At 43.6% G+C, this 24,718-nt stretch overlaps 1 protein-coding gene across 2 annotated transcripts in view; it reads right to left on the reverse strand.

The window, feature by feature from the left end:
• TIMM50 (translocase of inner mitochondrial membrane 50) overlaps positions 1-24,509 on the reverse strand; it is a 151,961-nt gene extending 127,452 nt beyond the window's left edge. For both annotated transcript variants that reach the window (XM_085888132.1, XM_085888134.1), the window contains exon 1: positions 24,072-24,509. In XM_085888132.1, coding sequence (XP_085744258.1) covers positions 24,072-24,474 — 403 coding nt within the window. In that variant the 5' untranslated portion in view covers positions 24,475-24,509. The remainder of the gene's footprint in view (positions 1-24,071) is intronic.
• Positions 24,510-24,718: the final 209 nt, after the last annotated feature.

Below are 24,718 nucleotides of genomic sequence, written 5' to 3' on the forward strand. Positions count from 1 at the left end.
TTTTGGGCATCTCTGGGAGGTGTATGTTTAATATGACAGTTCGATGATTGCTAATCGCCTGCCAAGCGAGCCGTTTCTCATCAACCGTTTTGTTGGAGTGCTGAAGCCACTTGGCGAGTGCTGAACAACATTCACACTGTCACTGAATACTATATCGATCGACTTGAACAAAGTTCAGGGGTCACTCGCGTGCATTGGACATGTGTTGTTCTGGAGGGTAAAAGGCGGTGGCTGGCTCGTTCAGGTCAGGTATGGAAGCATGTGCCAGAACAGCGCGTCGCTGCGTCCACTTTCTGCCGGTACTCCAGGGGCCTCCGTCTGGCCATCCCCCAGGCAGATGCCAGGCCCATCCCCATCTCCTTGAGATGATGGTCAACCTGCTGCAACCATGAGGCACGTGGTCGGCCCACTGGCCTCCTCCACTCATGAGACTCCCTCGCTGAGAGAATCTGGTGAGCAGGATCAGCGTCAGGAAAACAAGCCACATGTCCATACAGCCGCAGCTGACGCTCACGGACTATGCAGGTAACAAATCTCATCCGAGTCTCTCTCAGTAACCGCTCGTTGGACACAAAATCCGACCAGCGATAGCCAAGGATTCTCCGAAGAGACCTGGTACCAAAGGAATTAAGTCTCCGTCTCAGATCCTTGGTCAAAGTCCAAGTCTCGCACCCATAGAGCAAGACTGGAAGTACCAAGGACCTGAAGACTCGGACTTTCGTCCTCCCGCACAGGTACCGGCAGCGCCACACCCCATGATCCAGTGAATCCATGACTCCCCAGGCCCGACCCAGACGTCTGCCATGAATATCACTGCCAAGGTAAGTGAATCTCTCCACGACCTCAACATCCTCACCACAAACAGACACAGACAGGACAGCAGCATCCAAGATGTCAGCAAAAGCCTGGATCTTAGTTTTGACCCAAGAAACCCGTAATCCCAGCGGCTCAGACTCCTCATTCAGCACCTCAAGGGCCCCCAAAAGGATATCTAAAGTATACACAAAGATGACTGCATCATCTGCAAAATCAAGGTCCGAGATCTTGACATTCCCACACGATGCACCGCAGCTTGATCTCTCCAACATCCTCCCTAATATCCAGTCCAAACAAGTGCTGAAAAGTGTGGGGGCCAGTACACACCCCTGACGAACTCCAGTAACAACTGGGAATAAGTCAGAGATGGTACCACCACACTTCACAGCACTCTCAGTACCGGAGTAGAGTTCAGACATCAGATCGATCAGTTTTGGTGGCACCCCATGAAGACCAAGAATCCTCCAGAGGACATCCCGATTCACTGAATCGAACGCTTTACAGAGATCAACATAGGCTGCAAGCAGCCCCTGCCGAAACTCTCGTCTGCGTTCGGTGAGGACACGAAGAGCAAGGATACGGTCAATCGTTGACCTCTTTGGTGTAAAGCCTGACGGCTCTGGACACTGGTGCTCAAGCAGATGGTGGCGAACCCTATCAAGAATTATCCGAGCAAAGACCTTGCCCGGCACTGAGAGCAGCGTCACCCCTCGGTAGTTGTTGCAGTCTTGGCGATCACCCTTCCCTTTCCAGAGAGGAACAACAAGGCCCCTCTTCCAGTCAGTTGGGATGATGCCTGTGTTCCAGGCAGAGCGCAAAACTGCATGCAACGACACGAGTGCAGCATTTCCACCAGCCTTGAGAAGTTCAGCATGGATGCCACAGATCCCTGGAGCTTTGCCCCGTTTCAACCGCTTCACCGCAGCCCGTGTTTCCACAAGCGAAGGTGGACCACAGTTGATTCGAGGGTCAGCAACAGGGATTGTAACACCCTTGACGTCCAACTCGACAGCTGGGGGATCAGCCTGGTACAACCACTCAAAGTAACTGGCCCAGCGGGCCTTCACTTCAGACTCCTCTGTCAAGAGCCTACCACTCTCTGCTCTAACAGCAGTACTCCGAGCGATAGGCATGGATGAACGCAATGCGCGAATTCCCCTGTAAGTGGGACGAGAATCACCTGTCCACAGGTGATGCTCTACCCCCTCACAGATTCCTCGCACATAGGCCTCCTTGTCCACCCTCAGTGCACGTACAGTTTTACGCCTCAGCTCCCTGAACAGCTCAGCTCTGCGACTCTGGTCAATGGTATCCAGTGTCCCGGAGAGACAAAATTCTTCTTTGCCCTGCGGTGATTTCCAAGACATCCACCGGCAACATCAAGGACGGTGGTCTTGAAGGCACTCCACAACTCTTCAGGACCCCCCAAAGCACCCAGACCCCCCAAGTGTCCACTCAGCCTGTTCGCAAACTCCTTAGCAACTCTCTCATCCCTGAGCTTGCCAACATCCAGCCTAGGCTGGGATGGTACCATTCTCCAGGATTTAAGGTGCAGCTTTAGAGTTGCTACAACAAGCCGGTGGTCAGTATTGAGGAACTGAGCACTCCGGTAAACCCTGCAGTTCTGGATCATCCTTCAACCACCATCAATGAGCACATGGTCAATCTCCTTTGCCGTACCACCAGCATTGGAATACCAAGTCCAGCGATGAGCTTGTGGGCGCTGAATCCATGAACCAGCCACCCCAAGTCCATGACTTCTTGCAAAGTCAAGGAACTTGGTGCTATTCAGGTTCACAGTTCCAGACCCATGGGGACCAACACATGTCTCATAACCATCCCTATCAGTTCCAGTCGATGCATTGAAATCCCTCAAGACTAGAAGTGTATCTCGTCTGGGGCACTGATCAACTACAGACTCGAACGTGGCGTAGAATGCATCCTTCACGGTGAGATCACTCGCCTAAGTTCAAGCATAAACAGAGACCAGGGAAATGACACCTAAGGAGTGACGAATCCTTAATCTCATAATACGCTCGTTGACCGGTGTTACCTCAATTATCATTGGGGTCAGCTTATTGGACAGAGCTTTTTTTTTTGCGTTTTTGTGTTTTGCGGAATGAAGGGTTTTACGGTGGCCGGAGTGCAAATCCTGCCACCAACCTCCTAATAAAAAAGTACCCCAACTGCAGGAGGACGTCCGCAGACACAGTTGGGCACTAGATATGGATGGCCGTTGGCTCACAAGGAGCTCCTCCGCCCTTTGACAGGTTTTGTTTTTAATCCTGCTGGGTGTCCATATCCAAAACCCTCCTCACCAGAAAACCTGGTGGGGGAGACGGTTTCGTCGCCGACAACCCGACCATGGAACAGGTTAGTACAGGTTTCCATGGTACCTGTAGCAGGTCACAGATCTAACCTGACCTGACAACGATGACAAGAGAGAATGGTGCTGCATATATCTTGTTTTGTTTTTATACTGGGACTATCGTGTTGTGATAAAATGAGTCCTTCATGTCAATATTTTAACTAAAATCAATGACAATGTCAAAATCTTTCGTTTACAATACCACACACCACTTTTTCCACAATCAAATGTGCCAATATAGACAATATTAAAAATGTATCATCACGATGATATTTCTTTCATATCTTATCGAGGTGATATTATCGAGATATCGTCCAACCCTAGTTCCCACCCTTCCCAGTTGCACCCAAATGCTCCTGGATCTGAGAAGGTGGAGAAGTTTGGGATGATTGAGCAATTTGAGTATTTTGCATCGGAGTGGTGATCCATCCAGGATTGTGCCCAATAGCCTAGGAGACTACTTCGGCATCACCGGCGCCCTGTACAGAATATGGTCCCAATGGATGGATGGATTTTCATATTCCATCTGCTTGGAAGTCAGTCAAGATCACTGTATTACATAAAAAGAGGCAAAAGCTGACCCCCTTAACTACAGACTTATTAGCTTAAGTCTCGTCATCAGTAAGGTCATCAATAAAATCAATGCATTTCTCCAATGACTTAAACTAATATCAATTCACAATCAGACCAGGTCACTACATTGGACATGCTGCTTCGACTCTCCCAATAATAGATGAGGCCACCAATGTCGGACATTATATCAGGGCTGTCTTTCGAGACAAACATTACATGGCCAAAAGTATGTGAAAAACCTGCTCATCGAACATCTCATTCTAAAATCATGGGCATTAATATGGAGTTGGTCCCCCCCCCCATTTCCTGCTATAACAGCCACCACTCTTCTGGGAAGGCTTCCCACGAAATGTTGGAACATTGCTGCAGGGATTTGCTTCCATTCAGCCACAACAGCGTTAGTGAGGTCGGGCACTGATGTTCGGTGATTAGGTCTGGCTCGCAGTCGGTGTTCCAATTCATCCCAAAGGTGTTTGATGGGGTTGAGGTCAGGGCTCTATGCAGGCCAGTCAAGTTCTTCTACACCGACCTCGACAGAGCATTTCTGTATGGACCTCGCTTTGTGCACGGGGGCATTATCATGCTGAAACAAGAAAGGGCCTTCCCCAAACTGTTGCCACAGTTGGAAGCACAGAATCGTCTAGAATGTCATTGTATGCTGCAGCATGAACATTTCCCTTCACTGGAACCAAGGGGCTGAGCACAAACCATGATAAACAGCCCCCAGACCATTATTCCTCCTCCACCAAACTTTACAGATGCATTCGGGCAGGTAGCATTCTCATGGAATCCACCAAACCCAGATTCGTTTGTCGGACTGCCAGATCGTGAAGTGCGATTCATCACTCCAGAGAACGCGTTTCCACTGCTCCAGAGTCCATTGGCGGTGAGCTTTACACCACTCCAGCCGACGCTTGGCATTGCGCATGGTGATCTTAGGCTTGTGTGCGGCTGCTCGGCCATGGAAACCCATTTCATGAAGCTCTTGACGAAGTGTTTGTGCTGACATTGCTTCCAGAGTCAGTTTGGAACTCGGTACTGTGTGTTGCAAGCGACGACAGACAATTTTTTTTCCGTGCTACGTGTTTCAGCACTCGGCGGTTCTGTTCTGTGAGCTTGTGTGGCCTACCACTTCCTGGCTGAGCTGTTGTTGCTCCAAGACGTTTCCACTTCATAATAACATCACTTACAGTTGACCGGGACAGCTCAAGCAGAGCAGAAATTTGACGAACTGACTTGTTGGAAAGGTGGCATCCCATGACGGTGCCATGTTGAAAGTCACTGAGCTCTTCAGTGCGGCCCATTCGTCTGTCAATGTTTGTCTATGGAGATTACATGGCTGTGTGCTTGATTGTATACACCTGCCAGCAATGGGTGTGGCTGAAATAGCCTAATCCACTAATTAGAAGGGGTGTCCGCATACTTTTGGCCATGTAGTGCATCTTGAGCTTTTGATACAGTCTGACATCCCACCTTGCTCTCCAAAATCTCTGCCTGTGGCATCCAAGGCCAACTCCACTCTTGGGTTACCGACTTCCTCTACTCTCGTAGCCAATGTGCGACTCTCAACGGAATCCTTTCATCTCCTCTCCCCATCAAAGCTGGATTGCCCCATGGCAGTGTTCTCGGCCTCATCTTATTCCTACTCTTCATCAACGATCTCTCTGACTCTGGAAAATCCTCTTTATGACCCCACCCTCTGCCATGACATCACTCATCCTTCAGACAGACAGGCAGGCAGCAACCTCCCCTCTACCTCATTTAGCAACCACATATGTAAATCTATTATAGGTGGAAACCTTTTATTTTATTTTAATATTTTATTTTTGCTGACAACTTGCTTCATCCCCCAGACAATAACAATGATTTGTCTGACAAAGTCTGTAATGCAGGGCATAATCCAATTTTGGAGCATGACTCCAACCTTCATTCATCGATTGAAGCACTCCTCTGCCAACAGGAAGAATGGTATATTAAAGATCCTGCATTAAACTGATGAAAATGTCTGTATACAAGAGGCACACATCAGTGTGGGGTCATCAGTCCAATGCTTTGAAGTGTGCCAAAGAGATGGCAAGCCAAACTCAAATGCATTCCATCACCATTGAAAAGTGAGGTAATGCAACATTGCAAAGGCAAGAGTTAGAGGTAAAAGATTGCCAAACAAATAAGAGAAGTTTAAAAGCAAGCTCAACAATGAAAATGCCATGACAATACAAACTGCAAACTTTCACAATTCCCTTCTTTTGATATATCACATTCTACACCACGACGGTTTATCCCCAGACATGATCAAGGAAAGATAATTGTGAGAGCCGAAAGCATAATTTGCGGCCTTTTCAAAAATTAAATAAGCTCTTCAATGATATCAAGGTCCCAAAAGGTCATTCCTTATAAACCAAGGTATGCTGTAAAACAACCCAAAAGAGAATCCGAAAATGCAGATATCTTTTTTTAAGCATAATCAATCTCGTTCCAACAGAGTTGGCACAAAGACGTGCCAGGTAGCGTGTTATCCAAATTGCAGAACCTGCAGAATATCTTATAGCTGGCAAATCTTGCCAGCTGTTGGAAACATCATGATGCATTACATAATGGCTGGGGACAATCATTACATAATGGCTGGGGAACTTTGCTTGAAAATAAATAAATAAATCAATTAATTAATTAACTTTTAAAAGGAACAAGGACAAGTAATGCCAAACGGAAAGGTTTTGGAAGTAGTAGAAAGGCGATTTGTGTTCTACAGTGTTCAAGTAAATAATAATTCAATTGAAATAAAATAGAGGCTTAAAGGTGGTATAAAAAATAAAACGTTTCCGGAGGTTTACCACTGTTGATGCGTCTTAAACACCACCTTATTTAACACATTGCGTTATCTATTCGTGCCTGTTGTATGTGTGCATTACAACATCCTTAAAAACAGGAAGTTTCCCATTTGGAATGATTTTAAATTTTGTTTCACTGCCAGGCAGGCAGACAGAGCAAAAATACTATCTCATTCCTCTGTGTTCATGTCCGATCGGGACAAATTCAGAGCCAACGTACCACTAAACTACAGGTTGGTTTTTCCAATTCATGTTCCGATTTAGTGTTCAAAATGGAACATTCAACTTGAATCAAGTTGTTCCTCCATCATGAAACGACACTTGTACACAGAAATGAACCAACTGCTGAACCCCACATCTTGCTTTGTGTGCGTGGGGTAATTATTCTTGAAGATACTATACAAGTCGTCTCTCCCATTAAGACACATTGGAAGAGTGCTTCCAAATCTTGATGGGGAAGAGCAGAGAGGGTACAGATGAACTTAAAAAAGAGCTCATCTCATCTACCTGATGAGATTCATCAATCCATCAAACAATAACTGTACAATTGAGGGGGCAGAATTTGTTTTTGTTTATTCAGTTGTTTTAAAAAGGTGTTTCAGCGTTTCAGACTACTTGTAGAAGGCACGACAAAACACTTTTTAAGAACTTGCATAAAAAAATCTGAGCTGTTAATACTCATCTTGCTCTTCTTCTTCGCCACAATGCTTTATTAATGAGTGACATGGATAACACCTGGCTTGTTGAGTGATATCAATGACATAAATAAAGAACAAGCAAAACTAAGTTCAAAATGAAGCCTGCTGTTGGCTTATGCGTGTCACATTTGGCTCGGCGGCCGTAGGGTCTAAAAAAATCTACGGCCACTAGCAATTATAGGGCGGCCGCAGTATTTCCACAGTCACACAATGTAGCAGTCACATACGTTTTTATTTTTCGGGTTTCCCAACCTTGACCGAACCAAGTACCTGCAGAGCCTTGCATCCGCATGGCTGAGGAAGTCGCCATTGCAAGGCTTCTTCTTCTTCTTCTTCTTTCTCCTCCTCTTCTTCTTCCATTTTTCTTCACGTGGTGGCCTGATTCAGCTTTATCTTGTAAAACAAGTAATCTATAATCATGTACATTTTTCTCCTCATTGATAATTAATTAGTTCGGTGAAATGCAACCTGGAAACGATAAAAATCTTATCGGACAAAAAATTAACGGACATTATGGGACTAAAAAAAATAAAAAAAAATAAAAAAAATAAAAAAAAATAAAAATCGAGTTATCGGAAGTTAACTGGAAGTTAACTTCCGATAATAGTCCGATAAAAAAGTAAACTTCGATAATTATTTATTATCGGATCATCGCCTTTTGTACCCAACACTGGTGGCAAACACCTTTACTCCGATCTCTAGCGGTAGCGCACGGTCGACGCAGACTGCCACGGAGGCTGTACGTAGGACGCACGGCGGGCATAGGGGAACCATGCATCGACCCTGCGTTGCCCGCAGGTAGTCACACAGACCGCAAGGCCACCGTACGTTGAACACAGGGACACCTTAGGACTACCCTACGGCGAACGTGGAAATAGTGTGGCCGCCGTAATTTTTTGGGTGTTGGCAAAATTCATTTTTCATTGATAAGAGCCTACGGCAGCCACACGAATAACAAAAGCCCACCGTATGCCCTACGTACGGTCAACGTGGAAGATCTACTTCATGGCTACGGCTTTGCGAATTGCTACGGCCAACCTAGAAATGAAAAAAGTTATAACTCCGCGCTCTAATTCCACGGAGACCCCTACGGCCTGTAAAAGATAACCATGCGGCCTAGGGCCACCCTGAGACCACCTCAGAAACTCTGCAGCTGCCGCACGTTTCTGTCAATTCGGGGGGGGGGGGGTACGGCCGCCGTATCCTAGCCGTAGAGCAAATGTGACTCAAGCTTTAACAGTTAAGGTGGCTGCCTTAAGATCCGAGGCTCTTAAGTTCGAGCTCCTGTCGAGCCATAGAAATAGCACCAGGTGGGTTGACTCAGCCTATCATACGTGAGAGGTCGGCAAAATGAGTACCAGCTTATTGGTAACAGGGGAACTGCATCAGTGGTACAGCCGCCCTTCCAGAAAATTATGCAACCAGCAGCCGCAGGCTGCATACCAATCAACAAAAATTGCATTCAAAATGTCATGCAATTTTGTGAACTAGGAAGTAGTAGTACGTTTGGCAGTCACAGATCCTACAAAGTTTATTTCAGGAGTTTTGCTTTTCTTTTTTCTTCTTTGTACACAAAGTCAAGGCTCATGGAAGAGCTAGAACAATGATGACATTGGGACGCAACAGAAGAAAAAGAACAGCAGAAAGGGACACCAACAGCAGGTCCGAAGGACAAAATAGACGAAGAAAGACAAACAAGGGATGCGGGCAAGAATGAGGGGAAGAGGCCGATGCGGTAGGTGGACAAGATGGATACAGAGGCAAACTCTCATGAAAAAAAAACTGGAAATGTGGAAAGAAGTGGGTATTTAACAGAGGTAGAAAAGATCATGGATGGCAAATGAGGTCTTGGATAGGGAATGATTTGAGATGGCAGTGAAGAGCTATTTTGAAGACTTGGAGGCAAATATAACATTGAAGAGAATGTGAAAGTTGGTTCCACAAGTGGGGGGAAAAAAGAGGAATGAATGAGTGGAGGTGAGCAGTGATTCTGGATTTTGGGAGTTTCACGAAATGGGGGTTGCCTGTGGAGCACGTGTGCCCGGTAGGAAACTGGGGGAGGAGGTGCGCACAAAAAGAACAGAGAGTGCAAAGCCAGAATGGAAGTGGGAGAAAACAGAGACCACCAACCTGTCTATGAAGGGACAGAGATAGGTCCATAGACTTAGCTTCATCATGGGAGATTTCAATACTCTTAAAGACCTTGGTTTCCACAGTATCAAGCTAAGCAAGGCGTGAGGCAGCAGCACCAAACTAGACAGGAGAGCAGTACTGCAGTAAGCTGTGGATGAAGGCCTTGTAGATGGACAAGAGTTCAGGTGTGCAAAATAAGGACTTTGCACAACAGAGGATGCCCATTCAGCAGCTGGCTTTGGAGGCCACAATAAAATGTAATTTCCTCAAGAAGATCACAGCTGATAATGGGACCCATGAGCTTGAGTGACTGAACTTCTTCAAGAGGATTGAGAAGAAAATAGATGGGAGGGTTTGACAGACTATCCTTTTGGAGAGAGTGAGATCATGGAAACAGAGAGGGGGAGCAGAGTGCGGGGAAACAGAAAAGGGGAGCGGAGTGCAGGGAAACAGAGAAGGGGAGCGGAGTGCAGGGAAACAGAGAAGGGGAGCAGAGTGCAGGGAAATTTTAAATCTCTCAAAGGTGAAGAATCACTTTTAAAATTTTTAACATTCTCAAATCCAGATTTTCGCCAAAATTGAATCACTTCACCCTTGTCACACGCCCAACACGTCCACAAAGTTTTGGCCGAATCTGTGCATAACTTTTTGAGATGTCCTGCTCACAGTCAAACAGACAAATGAAAAATCACTCAGTGACAACTTGGTGAAACAGAACGGCACTCAATGGAGCACACATCTCCGCCAGGCTGAATAGTTTACATTTTGTATGCCACTGATAGATAGGTTGGATCTGAATTTGAACTTTAACCAAAATCGAATCAGCGTGTTCTTATCTAACCAACTCATCCACAGAGTTTTGTCATAACTCATCCACAATTTTTTTGAGATATCATGCTATACATAGTTTTTAGCCCCATCTCTCAATGGTGAAGACTCACTTTAAAAAATTCTGGGATCCGGATTCAGATCTTCACCAAAATCGAATCAATTAGTCCTTGTCACACACCCAACATGTCCACCAAGTTTCATCCAAATCCGTACACAGCTTTTTGAGATATGCAATATCTCTTTTAGCCCCATCTCTCAATGGTGAAGAATCATATATTAATTAAATAATTATCATATGTGGATCCAGATTTGGATCTCCACCAGAGTAGAATTGATTCATCCTCGTCACACACCCAACCTGTCCACCAAGTTTCGTCGGAATCCATCCATAACCTTTTGAGATATTGTGCCACATATCGTTTTGGCCCTATCTTTCAATGGTGAAGAATCACTGAAAAAATTCTCAGATCCGGATCCAGATTCGGATCTTCACCAAAATTTAGCATTACCGTCCGTGGCCGGTCTCCTACACACAAATTTTTTCAGAACGATCGCTTGAAAACTGTGGCCAAAAATCGTGTGACAGACAGACAGACAGACCAACAAACTTGGCGAAATTTTCTTTCGCAAAGTAACAAACAAACAGACAGAGGTGAAAACATAACCTCCATCCATCTATGGTGGCAGAGGTAGCAACACAGGAATGAATATTTTTTTTAAGAGGAGGGCATGGGGTCGAGTGCGAAGGAGGAGTGAGTAGGGGTCGAGGGCGAGGGAGGAGTGGTGTCCAGGAGTCGAACATGGGATGGAGGGCGAGAAGAGTCGAGTGTGGAGGGAGAAAATGTACCAAACCACTAAACAAATTTTCAACTTTATTGATGAAAAATGATGTACGAATGCCGGTTTCATTAATATGGATGCCGGCATATTTTCATCATTAAAAATAAATGTATAAATACCCCGAACACTGCTGGTCATGCGGATGTATGAATGCCTCTGCAGATGTAGGCAGCAACACATCTGGTCAAGCCGATTAACAAATATTTGATGTTACAAAGCAAAATTGTTCATGAGCAAATTCGGCGTTTCATTTCATCTTTCCATAGTGGAAGATGAAATAACTATTGTAGAGCATCCATGGGTGCTATGCTGTTCTACCGGGATACACTTCCGGATGCAATAGCGTTCCTGGGATGACGTAAAAGGGTCACATAATGTTCCAGAAATGGATTATGAGGGTGAGAAAATAGGGGTACTCAACAAATCTGAAATTTGCATGATCGTTTTTGTTTCAAAGTTTTTATGCAAATAAATGGTGATGGATACGTGTTTCGAGAAAAATGCTTTTTCAAAAATTAAACCAAACACGAAACTCTATTGCACTGGACCTTTAAGGTGAAGGGCCATCTATTCTTTCCTAAGTTTAATATCATCTCTTACTTCTGAATGCAAATCAAAAATTAAGGTAGGACCAATGCATAGTTATAGCCATAAAGGGTGCAGTAGTTATTTTTATTATATCAACCAACTGATAAAGAAGCAAAATTTGATCGAGAAATGTGAATAATTCTGTTCATCTAAAGGGCCATTTCAAAAAAAAAAAAAAATTCCATACCATGCATGATAACATCAAAGCTGACAACCAGATTGGCTGCTGAAGCCATCTGAAACAACAGAAAAGCGTTTATACAACAAGCGCCCAGACAAGGTCGTTTCTAGTGACCTCTTCACGCAGACTTATTCCATAGTACTGAGAGACAATGCCGGACAGAATAACACCTCAAATGTTTTTGGGCACTTTTTATATATTTGTTCACAATTTTTTTTTTTTAATATCAAAGGAAGTTAAATATCTCTTCAAACCAGTTATTCAGGAAATGCTCACAGCAAGATGCAGGAAGGGTGACAAGCCAAGCAAAGGATGTCCAAATTTTAAAAATACAAATCGAGAAGGACATGAGATTCAAGTATTTGGCCATCTGACTTGAAGGTAAGTGATATCTGGAGAACAACAAAGTGATCCGACAGCTGCAATGATGCTAAACTCAGGACATGACCTTCACTTAAAGACTGCCTTACTAATAATGAATCTTCCTTTCAATCTTAACTTATGAGCAGAAGAAGAATTTTGAATGCATGTCAAGCACAACGTGAGCACAATCAACTTTTCAATCGTCCATGACTTGCTTTATGACAGATAATAGAATTAGGGCTACACAAAATAAAAGTCTATCAATTCCAAACAGAATGAAACATCTGCCAGCAATGCAATTACGCCCTCTATTGGCAAGAAAGTCACATTGGCAAAACTGGACAAGAACACATGGACTGCCATGTTGCATGATCAGACATTCTTAGACTTGTTGACTCAAGTGCAACTCGTTACTTTTTGATGCCTCCATTGAAAAAGTCGCCAGAGGTATTATGTTTTCAGGGTTGTCCGTCCATCCATCTGTCTGTCTGTCTGTCTGTCCGTCTGTCTGTCCATGCTAATTTTCTCTGTTTTCTATGCAATCGCTTATCCGATTGACACAAAATTTTCACTATAGGTGCGAATACTCAAGTATAATGTTTAAATGATAATTATAACGGCATAGGTCACGTGGTATGGCAGCCAAGTTGGAAGAAAGGAAAAACTTTGGATGTTTGTATCTCCAAAACCGCTCCATGGAAAAAATTGAAACTTGGTACGTGGCAAGAACTCTCCATGGGAAACAAGTGCGATTTTTTTGGATGATGTCATAGGTGGCTTCGTTGTGATGTCATAATTGCATACATAGAATGCTCCATACATAAACAGCATCATCAACTGATAGATTACAGCGATAGACAAACTGATAAGGCTCAAGGGAAACAGGAAGAACAGATTTCACGTAGTGCAAAACTAGACATTTCGAAAAATTTCATCATAATGGATGTGAGCACGACTGGTCTATAATCATTTTGGCAACTCACTGGGAAACGCTTTGGCAGAGGGATAATTATGGACTTTTTCAAAACACGGGGAATTTTACAAAGCTTTTGACCAATTGAAAAGTGAAGTTAGAATGGTTGACAGTTCATCAGCACAAGACTGCAGCAGGCAGGGGCTGAAACCATCAGGACCAGTCGCTTTCCTAACATCCAAGTTCATCAGAGCATGCCGAGTGTCGTTTTCAGAGATCACAAAAGCATGAGGAGCCACTTAATCTGTGGTTGGCACTGCGCTCATTGGATGATCAAATCTGCTACAAAAAAAAGATTCAGTTTGTTGGGCAATGTGTCATCATCATTCACTGGAGTTTTCAACTTCGGCTTATAACCAGTGATCATGTGGAGACCCTGCCAGAGTTCTATAGCATTCGCACTCATTATGTTTTCCTCCAGTTTTTTCCAGTCATCACACTTGGTGTCTTTGATGCCCTTGCGTAGCTCGTACTCCACATCACTTCCTGATCTAAATGTGTCATCTTTGGAACTGACTTTGCTGCAAATTGATTTAATGAACCAGGGATTTTCATTGGAATATATTATCAATGTTTTCATTGGGATGCAAATTTCCTGCAGAATTTTATGTTGTGCAAGATGATGTCAGAGCAATCATCGATGTCAGCGGCACTTTCCATGAAGATGCTCCAGTCCATGCATGCATAGCAACCACGCAAGCTTGTCAATAGCATTTGGGGTCCATTGGGGCACCGATCATTTCACAGGCTTCTGGTGCTTCAGTTGTTCTTGGTAAGCAGGGGACGAGATGGATAATGTTGCGGTCGGAATCACCGAGTGGGGCACGCTGCAGAGAATGATATGCATACTTGATTGTCCTGCAGCAATGATCCAAAAGCATGTCCTTTCGCATTTTATAAGTAACGTGCTGATAGAATTTTGGTAATCCCTTCCTCAAATCGGTATGACGAGCAGAGCACCCACCCAACCGGCATTCTGTCTTGGTCTGTTCTGTCTTGTTACAAGCATGCAACACGTTCTTCTGACGCATACCTTTATTTGGGTGGTGTATAGGTAAGTGACAGCTCCGTATAGGAAAAATTAATAACCCGGGTTATGTGACTGAAGCAAAAAACGTACATACTGCTTATAATTCAAAACACCTCACTGCACTGGAAAATGTGGGGACAGAAATACTGTACTGTAATGGTGGAGAGTTGTAATATCCTCCCCCACCTGGAGGCGGCGCTACACGATACACATTTACATAGATCATTTGCATCCCCATCCCTCCCCCACCCCCAAGACCACCGGCAAAGATAAAAACACCCCGATACATTAATTGGGGTTATGCAGATCATTGCTGGATGTAATTGGCCCAGAACTCGAGGAGTAGTAGCCCGACAACCAAACCTACAAACGCACAAACATCGGTCCATGAATTATAATAAAGATTAAAATCTCTGGCAATGATGGATAGTGCTCCTGGATTTGTGTTTTCATATTGAATAAGAATGTCTAAAAGCTGCTCAATTGCGAATACATGCTGAATTCAGGCGGTGGATAAACAGCAATTAAGATTAATGGATAAAATCCACGTGGAAGGTAAAAAAGGATGGCAACGAATGACTGGAGTTTCCAACTCAGGTGTGCAGCAATGAGAGATAATTTTGGAGTCTGTGCACCATGAAACACAATCCACCACCTTTCTCCTTGTTCACCAATTCGAATACACGATCAGAATGATGAAGCGTGAATCCGGGGATGTGAACAGCGGTGTTAGGGATGGATGAATCAAGCCAAGTTTCTGTCATACAGAATACTGAACAGTCTCTGAAGTTCTGAAGAGTACTTATATGGCAAGTAAGCTCGTCGACTATATGGCGATGAAAACGGATGTTGGCTCGAAAGATGCCTGGCAATGGAGGACGTTTGTTTCGCTTAAGCAATCTTGTCAGGACACCCCACACTTCCTGTGCCGCCACCCCTTTTGAGTGCCACGACGGCTCAGCCTTTGGTTTGGATCAGGAAGAATCTTCTCGATCAAATTCTGATTAGATAATGCTTGTCTGCACCACTCACCACAGCTGATATGAATCACGAGTAGTTCCTCTCTTCCACAAGTGTAAATTCCGATAGAATGAACAATAAAAATAGATAATATGAATAAAATAAATGGAGCACACAAGGTCGAGTCGCCATATATCGGAGCCATGACGCAATTTAAATTTGACATAATGTATACGTGTATTTGACGTAATTAAATACATAATGTATGTGCATGCGGATTGCATCAGAAGCAGTATATTTTGTTGTGGCTTAACAAAGCTGAGCGTTCAGTGAGGGCAAAACTTCACACCTCAACTAGATAGCAAGGAACTTTGAAACAGGAGGAGCCCATTCGGCCCATCATGCCTGCGCTACCCCAACACAGGACCAAACAAATCAGTCGCAAGCAACTGACACCATCTAAATGTTGGGAGGAGGGAGGTGCCATATATGCAAACAAAAGAATAGTCAACATGAAGGTATTTTCGTTATTAATACCACCACTAAACTTTTCTTTTTTTGGAAGGAGGAGGGGTGGGGATAAAGGCAGATCCTCCCACAGACACCACAATGACTGCACATGTATACCAATCCACATGCAGGATAACTACAATTCCTGCCCATATCCATGCGCCCCTCTATTTCCAATTTAAACCTATCTACTCTTTCTGTTGCCACTACTTTTCAATTTGTTTCAAATTCCAATTTAAACCTAAATGCATGAACAATACTCTCTGAATGAAAGACCCTTGCCTTAATGTTTGTCTGAACTATATTCTTCACTGTCAGGCTATGGGCCCTGGTTTTATGTCAATCTGCTGAAAAACTCTCCTGCATTTATTTTCTTCATCTTAAACACCTCAAGCAAATTCCCTTATAATCACCTCTTTTCTAACGTATAAAGTGCTGTCTCCTTCAACCGCTCTTCATAGCTTTGTCTAGCTCGCCATGGAATCAACCTCATCGCCTCATAGTGTACCCTCTCTACGGAAGCTATGTCCTTCCTCAGATGCCATGACCAAAACTGAACACAATATTCCAGATGTGGCCTCACTAAATTCCTTCAGTTGTGTTGCACTACCTTTGTCATATATAATTTATCCTCCTATGAATACAACCTAAAACCCTGTTACCTCTACTTAAAGCTTCCTGACATAGTTTGCATACAAAATAATAAAAACCACCCCAAGAACTTCTGTCACCTAAGGTGTACAAACGTTAAGTCTTCACCCCCGTCTGTAAGAAACATATCTCAAAAAAGTTATGACGGATTTGGACAAAATGTGGTGGACAGGTTGGGTGCGTGTCAAGGACGAATCGATTAGATTTTGGTGAAAATCAGGATCCCAATCCAGATACTAGAATTTTAAAAGTGATTCTTCACCATTGAGAGATCCTTCTCCTGTGTGACACGCTACAAGATTTCCCCTTGCTTCATGTGATCCCCATTTTCATTACGATCACCATCTCCGGCACCTTACATTTATTCATGTTAAACTGCATTTTCCAATAGTTTGAGTTTGATTCCCGACCATACTATAAAGTATAAACTGTTGGATTGGTGCTTCACAGGCACAGCATTACATGACAAAGTGCACCATCCCTCAGTTGGATTTTAAGCTGGTGTCCCTGCTGCTAGCATTACTTGGTGGACACAAAATATTCCATGTTGTCTTCTGCAAAAGGTCGGGAAGTTATCAGCGGCACCTTAAACAAATTACAAATTCTTCCACCTTCAGTCTAACATCAGGCCTGGCCAGCCATTTTGTAAGAGTTAGCAATAAAACATTCCCCTGACCAACTACACCAGAAGATGGGAACACTTGGGGCCACTAAATTATTGCACGTATTGGAAGTTTGTTTTCCAATAAACATCAAAAATTATGCAGATGATATATACCATTGCACTGTCAAAATGCTGAGAAAGTTCACAATTGAACTTGCAATGAGCTTCTCTCAATGTGTTGGGAGTTTGGTGGTGCACATGCAGTAATGAATCATTTAAATGTTGCAACTCAATGGTATTCACAGAATTCTTACCCCGCACAGTCTTTAGAAGGATTTGGTGTGAGCCAACTCTTCTGGCAGCAAATTTGTAATAGAAAATTAAATTCAAATCAAATGGAAGACCAAATAAAATAAGTACTGCATTGGGGTCATCAGAAGGAACCCAAACAAGCAAAAAGCAAAGATGGAGTCATCAGGAGGAACCTGGATAGGACTCGGGTTTCAGCTGAGACTCCTCTACCCTCAAACCCATCCAGACATATCCAAGTGAGCCTTATTTAAAACAAAATAATAATAATGATAATATAAATAAACAAGTGGAGCCAGGCACAACAAATCCTGCCCATTTAAGGCATAAAGTTATTTTGGGGATCAAATTTAAATTTGATACATCCTTAACCTGAATGTTGATGATAAGGAATAGAATAAGGAATATTTTAGTCTTCGTTTGAAGTCAATTAAACCATTTTGACCTTTCAAGGCCACGTAAGGTCAAAGGTTATGGTGTCAAATGAAAGCCAATAAAGGAATTGATATATAATGTCTTCCATAGTAAACACGCAAATTCCTAACCTTTTTTGATTTATAATGGAAAATATGTAATTTTGACCAATGACCATGACCCCCAAAACTTCGGACCCTACCGATGTTCACAAATGTGCATTTTTCACTATAGGAATGGGTAGGATTATAAGTGACAAATAGAATAAGGTTCACAATAAGCTTAGTTTGAAGTAAATCAGATCATTTTTGACGAAGTTATGAGCGAAAAACGATTTTGATCTTTTCGTGACCTTGACCTTGACCTTTGATCCAATAGGACCCAAAAGTTAATGAGGTCGTCCAAGGTTCATTGCCCACCTGTGGATTAAATTTGATAGTGTTTGCTAAAGCCGCTTGCCGTAAAGTTGCTAACAGACAGACAAACAAACAGACAAACAAGCAGTCAGAGACTGGTATTTACGAAATCGTTAACTTCACCTCTGACCTTGTCTAATAAAAGCTGTCTCGAGAGAAGGTAGCGACGCAAACCAGAAGTTTATACGATGAATCTGCACCAAACCATCAAAACTCGTAACGTTGACTGAAGCAAAAATCTCCATTTCTCCACGCAATTATTTTATCAGTCACAAAACCGTAATATTCGGCCATCCACCAACAATCTTTACATAATCCGACGGCTCAGCGAGTCAGGCATGCGACGATAACCTTTAATGGGATAAAAAATGACTTTTAAACACCATCTTTATCGAAAACACCGTCAGCGCGCACACGCAAAACCATACGTGAGTCAACGACGCGTCTGCTCGAGTGCGCTGCATCACGTGACGACCCGTGACGCGCGAGTGAAATATTTTTTATACAATCTTAAAACGTCTCCAAAACATCCGATTTTTACCAGAATTTCAACAACCGAGTTTTAAGCGTCCTAAGCGATCGCAAAAACCAAAGACAAAATTAAAATTGAAGTTAAAACGAACTCAGAACGTCAAGCGAAGCAAAAATACTCCATTTCTCCACATTAATTTACGAAATTATGTTTGACCTCACTGTGACCTTGACCTTTGACAGATTTTGACCAAAATCTAATCAGCGCAAGCCATCACCCTCCTGAATCACGTGGTCTAATTTGACATTGGTAGCTTCGTCCGTTCTCGAGTTATCGTGCCTACAAACAAACACACAAACACACAAACAAGCAGTCATAGACGGGTACTTACGAAATCGTCAACTTGACCTCTGACCTTGTCTAATAAAAGCTGTCTCGAGAGAAGGTAGCGACGCAAACCAGAAGTTTCTACGATGATTCTGTACCAAACCATCAAAAAAAAAAATCGAATGTTTCACCTCACTGTGACCTTGACCTTTGACAGATTTTGATTTTGAATTTTAAACTAGAATAATTTGACTGCGTGCAGTCGACGGGTATGCCTCCACTCTCCCACACAAGCACTTGAGTATTGACATATTTGACCTTTGACCTTTATCATATCTAGCCTAAACTCTAATCAGTTAATTGCCCTGTCTAACTTTACCTTTGTACCAAGTTTGATGAAATTCTGTCCAATATTTCTTGAGTTAGGGTGTAAACAGTAAAATTTCAGTTTGACCTTGACCTTTATTACATCTGGCCCAAAATCTAATCACTTAATTGCCCTGTCTTACTTTACCTTTTTACCAAGTTTGATGAAATTCTACAATTTGCTTCTTGAGTTATCGCGTAAACGAAAATCCGGACGGACAACCCGGAAACATAATGCCTCCGCACTCAGGGTGCCAATTATAATACCAATAATAATAATAATAATAATTTTTCATTATTATAAAAATAATAATAATTCTGGCTGTCAAACCATGCATCCGATCAGGTGGAAATTCAAAACATATTCCCCATCACTATTAGATCATAATTTTGAAGTTTCACGTCGATTGATGCAGCGGTTCAAGAGAGAATTTTAAAAAATATTTTCCTTCAATCCAATATGGCTGCCAAGCCATTTGACCTATCAATTATTCATGAACACACTGGCATCCCCAAAGCTTGGGGAACATGTGCGTGAAGTTTTTACTCCATCTGTCCAGCCATTCTGGAGAAGATTTTTAAAGGTTTTAGGGTAAATCTAATATGGCTGCCAAACCTTGTGACCTATGACATCATAGGTGGGGAACTTTTTGTTCCTCATGGATAATCGGTCATACCTGTAAAGTTTCTCCTCAATCTGTTCAGCTGCTTTAGAGAAGTATGATTTTGAAAGTTTAAAATAAAAAAAAATTAAAACAAAAATGTCTGCCGAATCGCATCACCGTTGGAATCATAAATTTTTTTCTGCTGACCAATTTATTCCAAGATGACTCAACAATTCTCATACTGATCGGATGTATAATTCTACGTATGCAATTATGACGTCATCATAAAGGCACATATGACATCGTAAAAAAAAAATAATAATAAATAATCACATTCCCCATGGAGAGCACTTGACAGGTGCCACGTTACAATTTCTTCCATGGAGCGGTTTCGGAGATACAGAGGTCCAACGTTTCTCCTTTTTTCCAACATGGCTACCAGATCACGTGACCCACGATGTCATAATTAACATGAAAACATTCCACATGAATAGTCGAATGGATGGTGAAAATTGTGTCAATCCAACAAGCGGGTCCAGAGAAAAGGGAACAACATGCAGACATGCATGTCCGCACGTACGAGACTGATTGCTTAACCCCGCTTTTCGCTTCACGAGCGCGGGCTAATAACAATGTGGTGGGAGTTGTGCGGTGTACACACGGTAATGAGTCATTTAAATCAATACCTATAAAAGGCAAAAAAAAAATAATGTATGCATGTGTGTATGTATGTATGTATGTATGTATATGTTCTCTGCATGGCCACAACTGTGTGTGTGTGTGTGTGTGTGTGTGTGTGTGTGTGTGTGTGTGTGTGTGTGTGTGTGTGTGTGTGTGTGTGTGTGTGTGTGTGTGTGTGTGTGTGTGTGTGTGTGTGTGTGTGTGTTGGGGGGGGGGGGTAATATTGACAAAGTGGCCACGACCTCACGTGGGGGTGTGGAGGGCGGGGGCATAAATTATCGACGTAAATGTGTACCGTGTAGCAGCACCTGATGGTGGATTCAGTGGGGCACTTCCTACAGAGGAATTTCTCCCTACCCATGGATGCTAACCGATGGGAAATGTTTGTGTTCTTATCCTTTTAAATGTTGGATGTCAAGCAAGGAAGCAGCATGTACCATTTTTAAAGTCTTATGTATGACACGGCTGGGCTTTGAATCGTCGACATCCCAGACTCGGAGCGGACGCTCTCAGCATTACACCACCAAGGCTGGTTGAACGATTGTTGTGGATAACAATTCAACCATTGTTGACAACAATCACTGAGGATGAAACATGGGGATACCTGTACAACTCCATGACGAATACCCAGAGTTGTCTGTGGAAGTCATCTTCATCTATATAGCCAAAAAAATTATGAACTCCCAGGTCCCATGGGAAGTCAATGTCCATAGTTTTCTTCGATGTTCCAAGGTGGTTGTTCACCTCAAATTTGTTCGCGAAGGATACCGGTGGTTCATTTTAGGAGGACATTTTCACCTCTCTCATCAAGGCTGTGTGATGCAAACACCATGATCTGCTCCTACAGCACAAGTGCATCCTTCAACACAATCAATGAATCATGATGGGCATCACTGCTTGTCCATGCATTTCTAACCAATAGTGGGGTGACATTAATCCATCATCTTCCATACTCAGAGGAATGCACACCTTGTGACCTCAAAGTAACTTCTGAAAGGCAGCCATTTCACCGACACATGCTCTTCAGTCAGCTATAACCACTGTGTGTAAAGATGTTTCAAAGAACGACCTACATCCGGTGTTCCAAGCTTTTCACAAGCATTGCAAATGGTTTATCAAAAGTCAAAAAATCTATTATAAATGGGATCACATTTTGAATGTGACTTCTGTGTGGAGTTTGCTTGTACAAGGGTGGGTCTGGGAACATTTTGATACGTCCTCATATATGTACAAGCTCATACACACAAGCTTGGTTGGCTTTAAATCTGCAGATATTTTGTGTTTTTGAAATAATTAAAAAAATATATATCCCAATCCCCAATCCCTATTCAGCAACTTTTCAGCTCCCCCCCCCCCCACCAACCCCCAACTTAACCCTGCCAAACCCATCCCTCTGGTTTGAAGGTGATCACTTCCTCCACTCCTGTTCTTCATACATTCCCTTGCTTGGTGTGTTCAACCGTGTGGCCCCACCATCACCACATTGGCTTTTTATCCTCTGCCACCTTGCTCTTCTCAGAGCTGAGATTTGGCCGACCAAAACAAAACAAAAATCAACCAGAGGTAACACCTCTCAACTCCCCAACAGTGCATAAAGCCTTCACACACATTGCCATGAAAAAATGGTGTCCTCTGTGGGCTGGTGCTAACAGATCTCTCCGTGCATCTCTGCAAATGGTGGAATCCATCAACCCGAGGTAATTGGAGTTACTCAAAAGGAAGCCGAGGGGAAAGGAAGGTTTGTTGCTCTCCTGCTACAGAAGTTGGGGGACTATCACTTTTCTATCACCTCAATTCTTGTCTCACCCCACCTGTGCTCCTCAACATCCCCACCAGGCCACAATAACTCGGATAGAAACCCAAATCTCGGTACCCTTCCCAAATCCAGGCTAACTGCTCACGTCCACCCCTCCCTCACCCCCCGGTTTTCTCTCAACTGTGGAAGTCACCCCGAGTCCGTCTCTCCAGCAAATATAAATGGCGAGTCATTACAGCCTCGTGTTATATTCCCGACTTTTTCTATTCTCACTGATTCCCCTCACCTGTCCAACAGCACCTTTCCACATTCTCCTCCCCCCCCTTTTCTAATCTACTCACCTGTTCCTCGTCCATCCAGCCTACTTCGTTTCCTTCCTGAGTCTGGACGTCCCTACTTACGCTGCCTGCATATTGGGTTGCCGAAATAGGTGACCCCTATTGTCAGTAATTCTGTCTGTTTGTTTGTCATCAGCATAATTGGTAGTAAACGTGGGCGGATTTTGACCAAACTCGGGTGGTAGGTACATCTTATGACCTCGTGCTTTGGAAATTGTGATGGTTGCTTGGGACGCATTGGTTCCCTCGCAACAACCGAAAAACCTTCAAAATCGGTACCGTTCACGCGAAATCAATTCCGAAAGCCATTATCCCATGTATGGTTATGAAATTTGGCACAAATGATCTACAGGTAATGCTCTATGAAATGTATTCCGGTTTTTGTGATATATGGAATACTTTAGCAGCAGCGCCCCCTACAATTAGGGTATGCGTGAAAATTGGCGAAAATTGAAGGCCCCCTTGCGACCAGGTGAGTGCATCGATACGAATGAAACTTTGCGGGTTCATGGTACTCAATGAGTACTACAACTTTGCCTCAGGACATATTGACCGATTTTGTTTAGGTCAGGGGTCAAAGGTCAATTAGTGCAAAAATCGATAATATGCGAGAGCTGGAGGTGCCTTCGCGCCAAATGCTACTCCTCCTCGGGTTATGGTCGGATGGTCATGAAAATTCACACTAATCGTCTGAAATACATTGTGCACAAACGGTCGAGCCGGATTTTCGATTTAGATCTTTGTTCACCCACAGCACCCCCTCGAACTTTGGGGATTTCCAATTTCAAACCGCATTTTCGGTACTTTTCATTCAAATGGATACCGAGTAGTTATCAGTAGATGGAACTAGAGGAGATTTGATATGCATAATCTTTAAAAGGTGATTCCCTATTCGCTATGTGACATCCATCTTGCTCTATATCTTATAGTTTCCATGCTCCGCGACCCATCGCCGCCTACGGGCGTGTCTGTTTACCTATCATCACCTGTATGCCAAGTCCCTCTGCTCCATCTCTATGTTAACATCTATTCCTCAGCTCTTCCATGAGCCTTGATCTCTGTGAAGAAAAAAAAAAAACACCATCCATCAACACGAGGTATATAAACTTCTCATCAGTATCACAAAACAAAGCTCAACTACAAAAAAAAGAGCTGATTCATGACAAGTCAGATATTTGGATGCAATCAACAACAACAACAACACAGACCAAGTTCAAGGCAATTTCTTTGAGTGAAACATCCAACGTGACAGGTGTATGTGTGTGTGTGTGTGTGTGTGTGTGTGTGTGTGTGTGTGTGTGTGTGTGTGTGTGTGTGTGTGTGTGTGTGTGTGTGTGTGTGTGTGTGTGTGTGTATGTGCGCGCGCCAACTCGTAACAAATGTGAGTGCCGCACGTGGTGTGTGGTGCAGGTCGTGCGTGGTGACCCAGCTCTCTCTCACCAAACACGTAGACCACAGCGACGCCTCCGCTCAGGAGCATGACCCCAGACATGCGCAGCGCAACCTTTTTGGCGTACGCCATATTCTGCTTCTGCTTCTCTTGCTTTTCCTCTTCCTCCTCGCTTTTGTTCTCCTGTTGCTGCTGATTTTTCTCGCCAACCTGCACCTCAGCTCGTAGCCTGCCCGCCAACCCCGTCCCCGTCATTCGCGCACCAGCTAACCCCAGCCCTGAGCCACCACCCGGAACAGAAGGCACCGTGCGGTCTCCCACCTCGTCCTGCTGACTATCTTTAGAGTAACTTACGAACGGGCGTCGGACCCCTTGACTCGTCACGACTCGCGTAAACGCATCCCACACGCGGAGTCCCCTGCTCCCACACATGGAGCGAAGAGGCGCCGCCATGCTGTCGTAACCCGGAACTGTCTGAGTGGCATCAATTCGCCAACTTCCTACTTGGATTTAAAAAATAAAAAAACACAAACAAACATTTGATCTGTGGAAAGATGTTACATCGAACAATAATTATAAAAAGGTGATGCAAGGTAACTTTATGTCTTCAAAAAAAAATAAAAAAATTGTCTGATGGATCTTACCAATACACCGCTTAATATTATTGTTTAACTTTTACACAGCACTTCACGTCGTG

The sequence above is a fragment of the Eptatretus burgeri genome, chromosome 7, assembly GCF_056783735.1.
Source record: "Eptatretus burgeri isolate ZD-2024b chromosome 7, Ebu_testis_v1, whole genome shotgun sequence".
Classification (NCBI taxonomy): domain Eukaryota; kingdom Metazoa; phylum Chordata; class Myxini; order Myxiniformes; family Myxinidae; genus Eptatretus; species Eptatretus burgeri.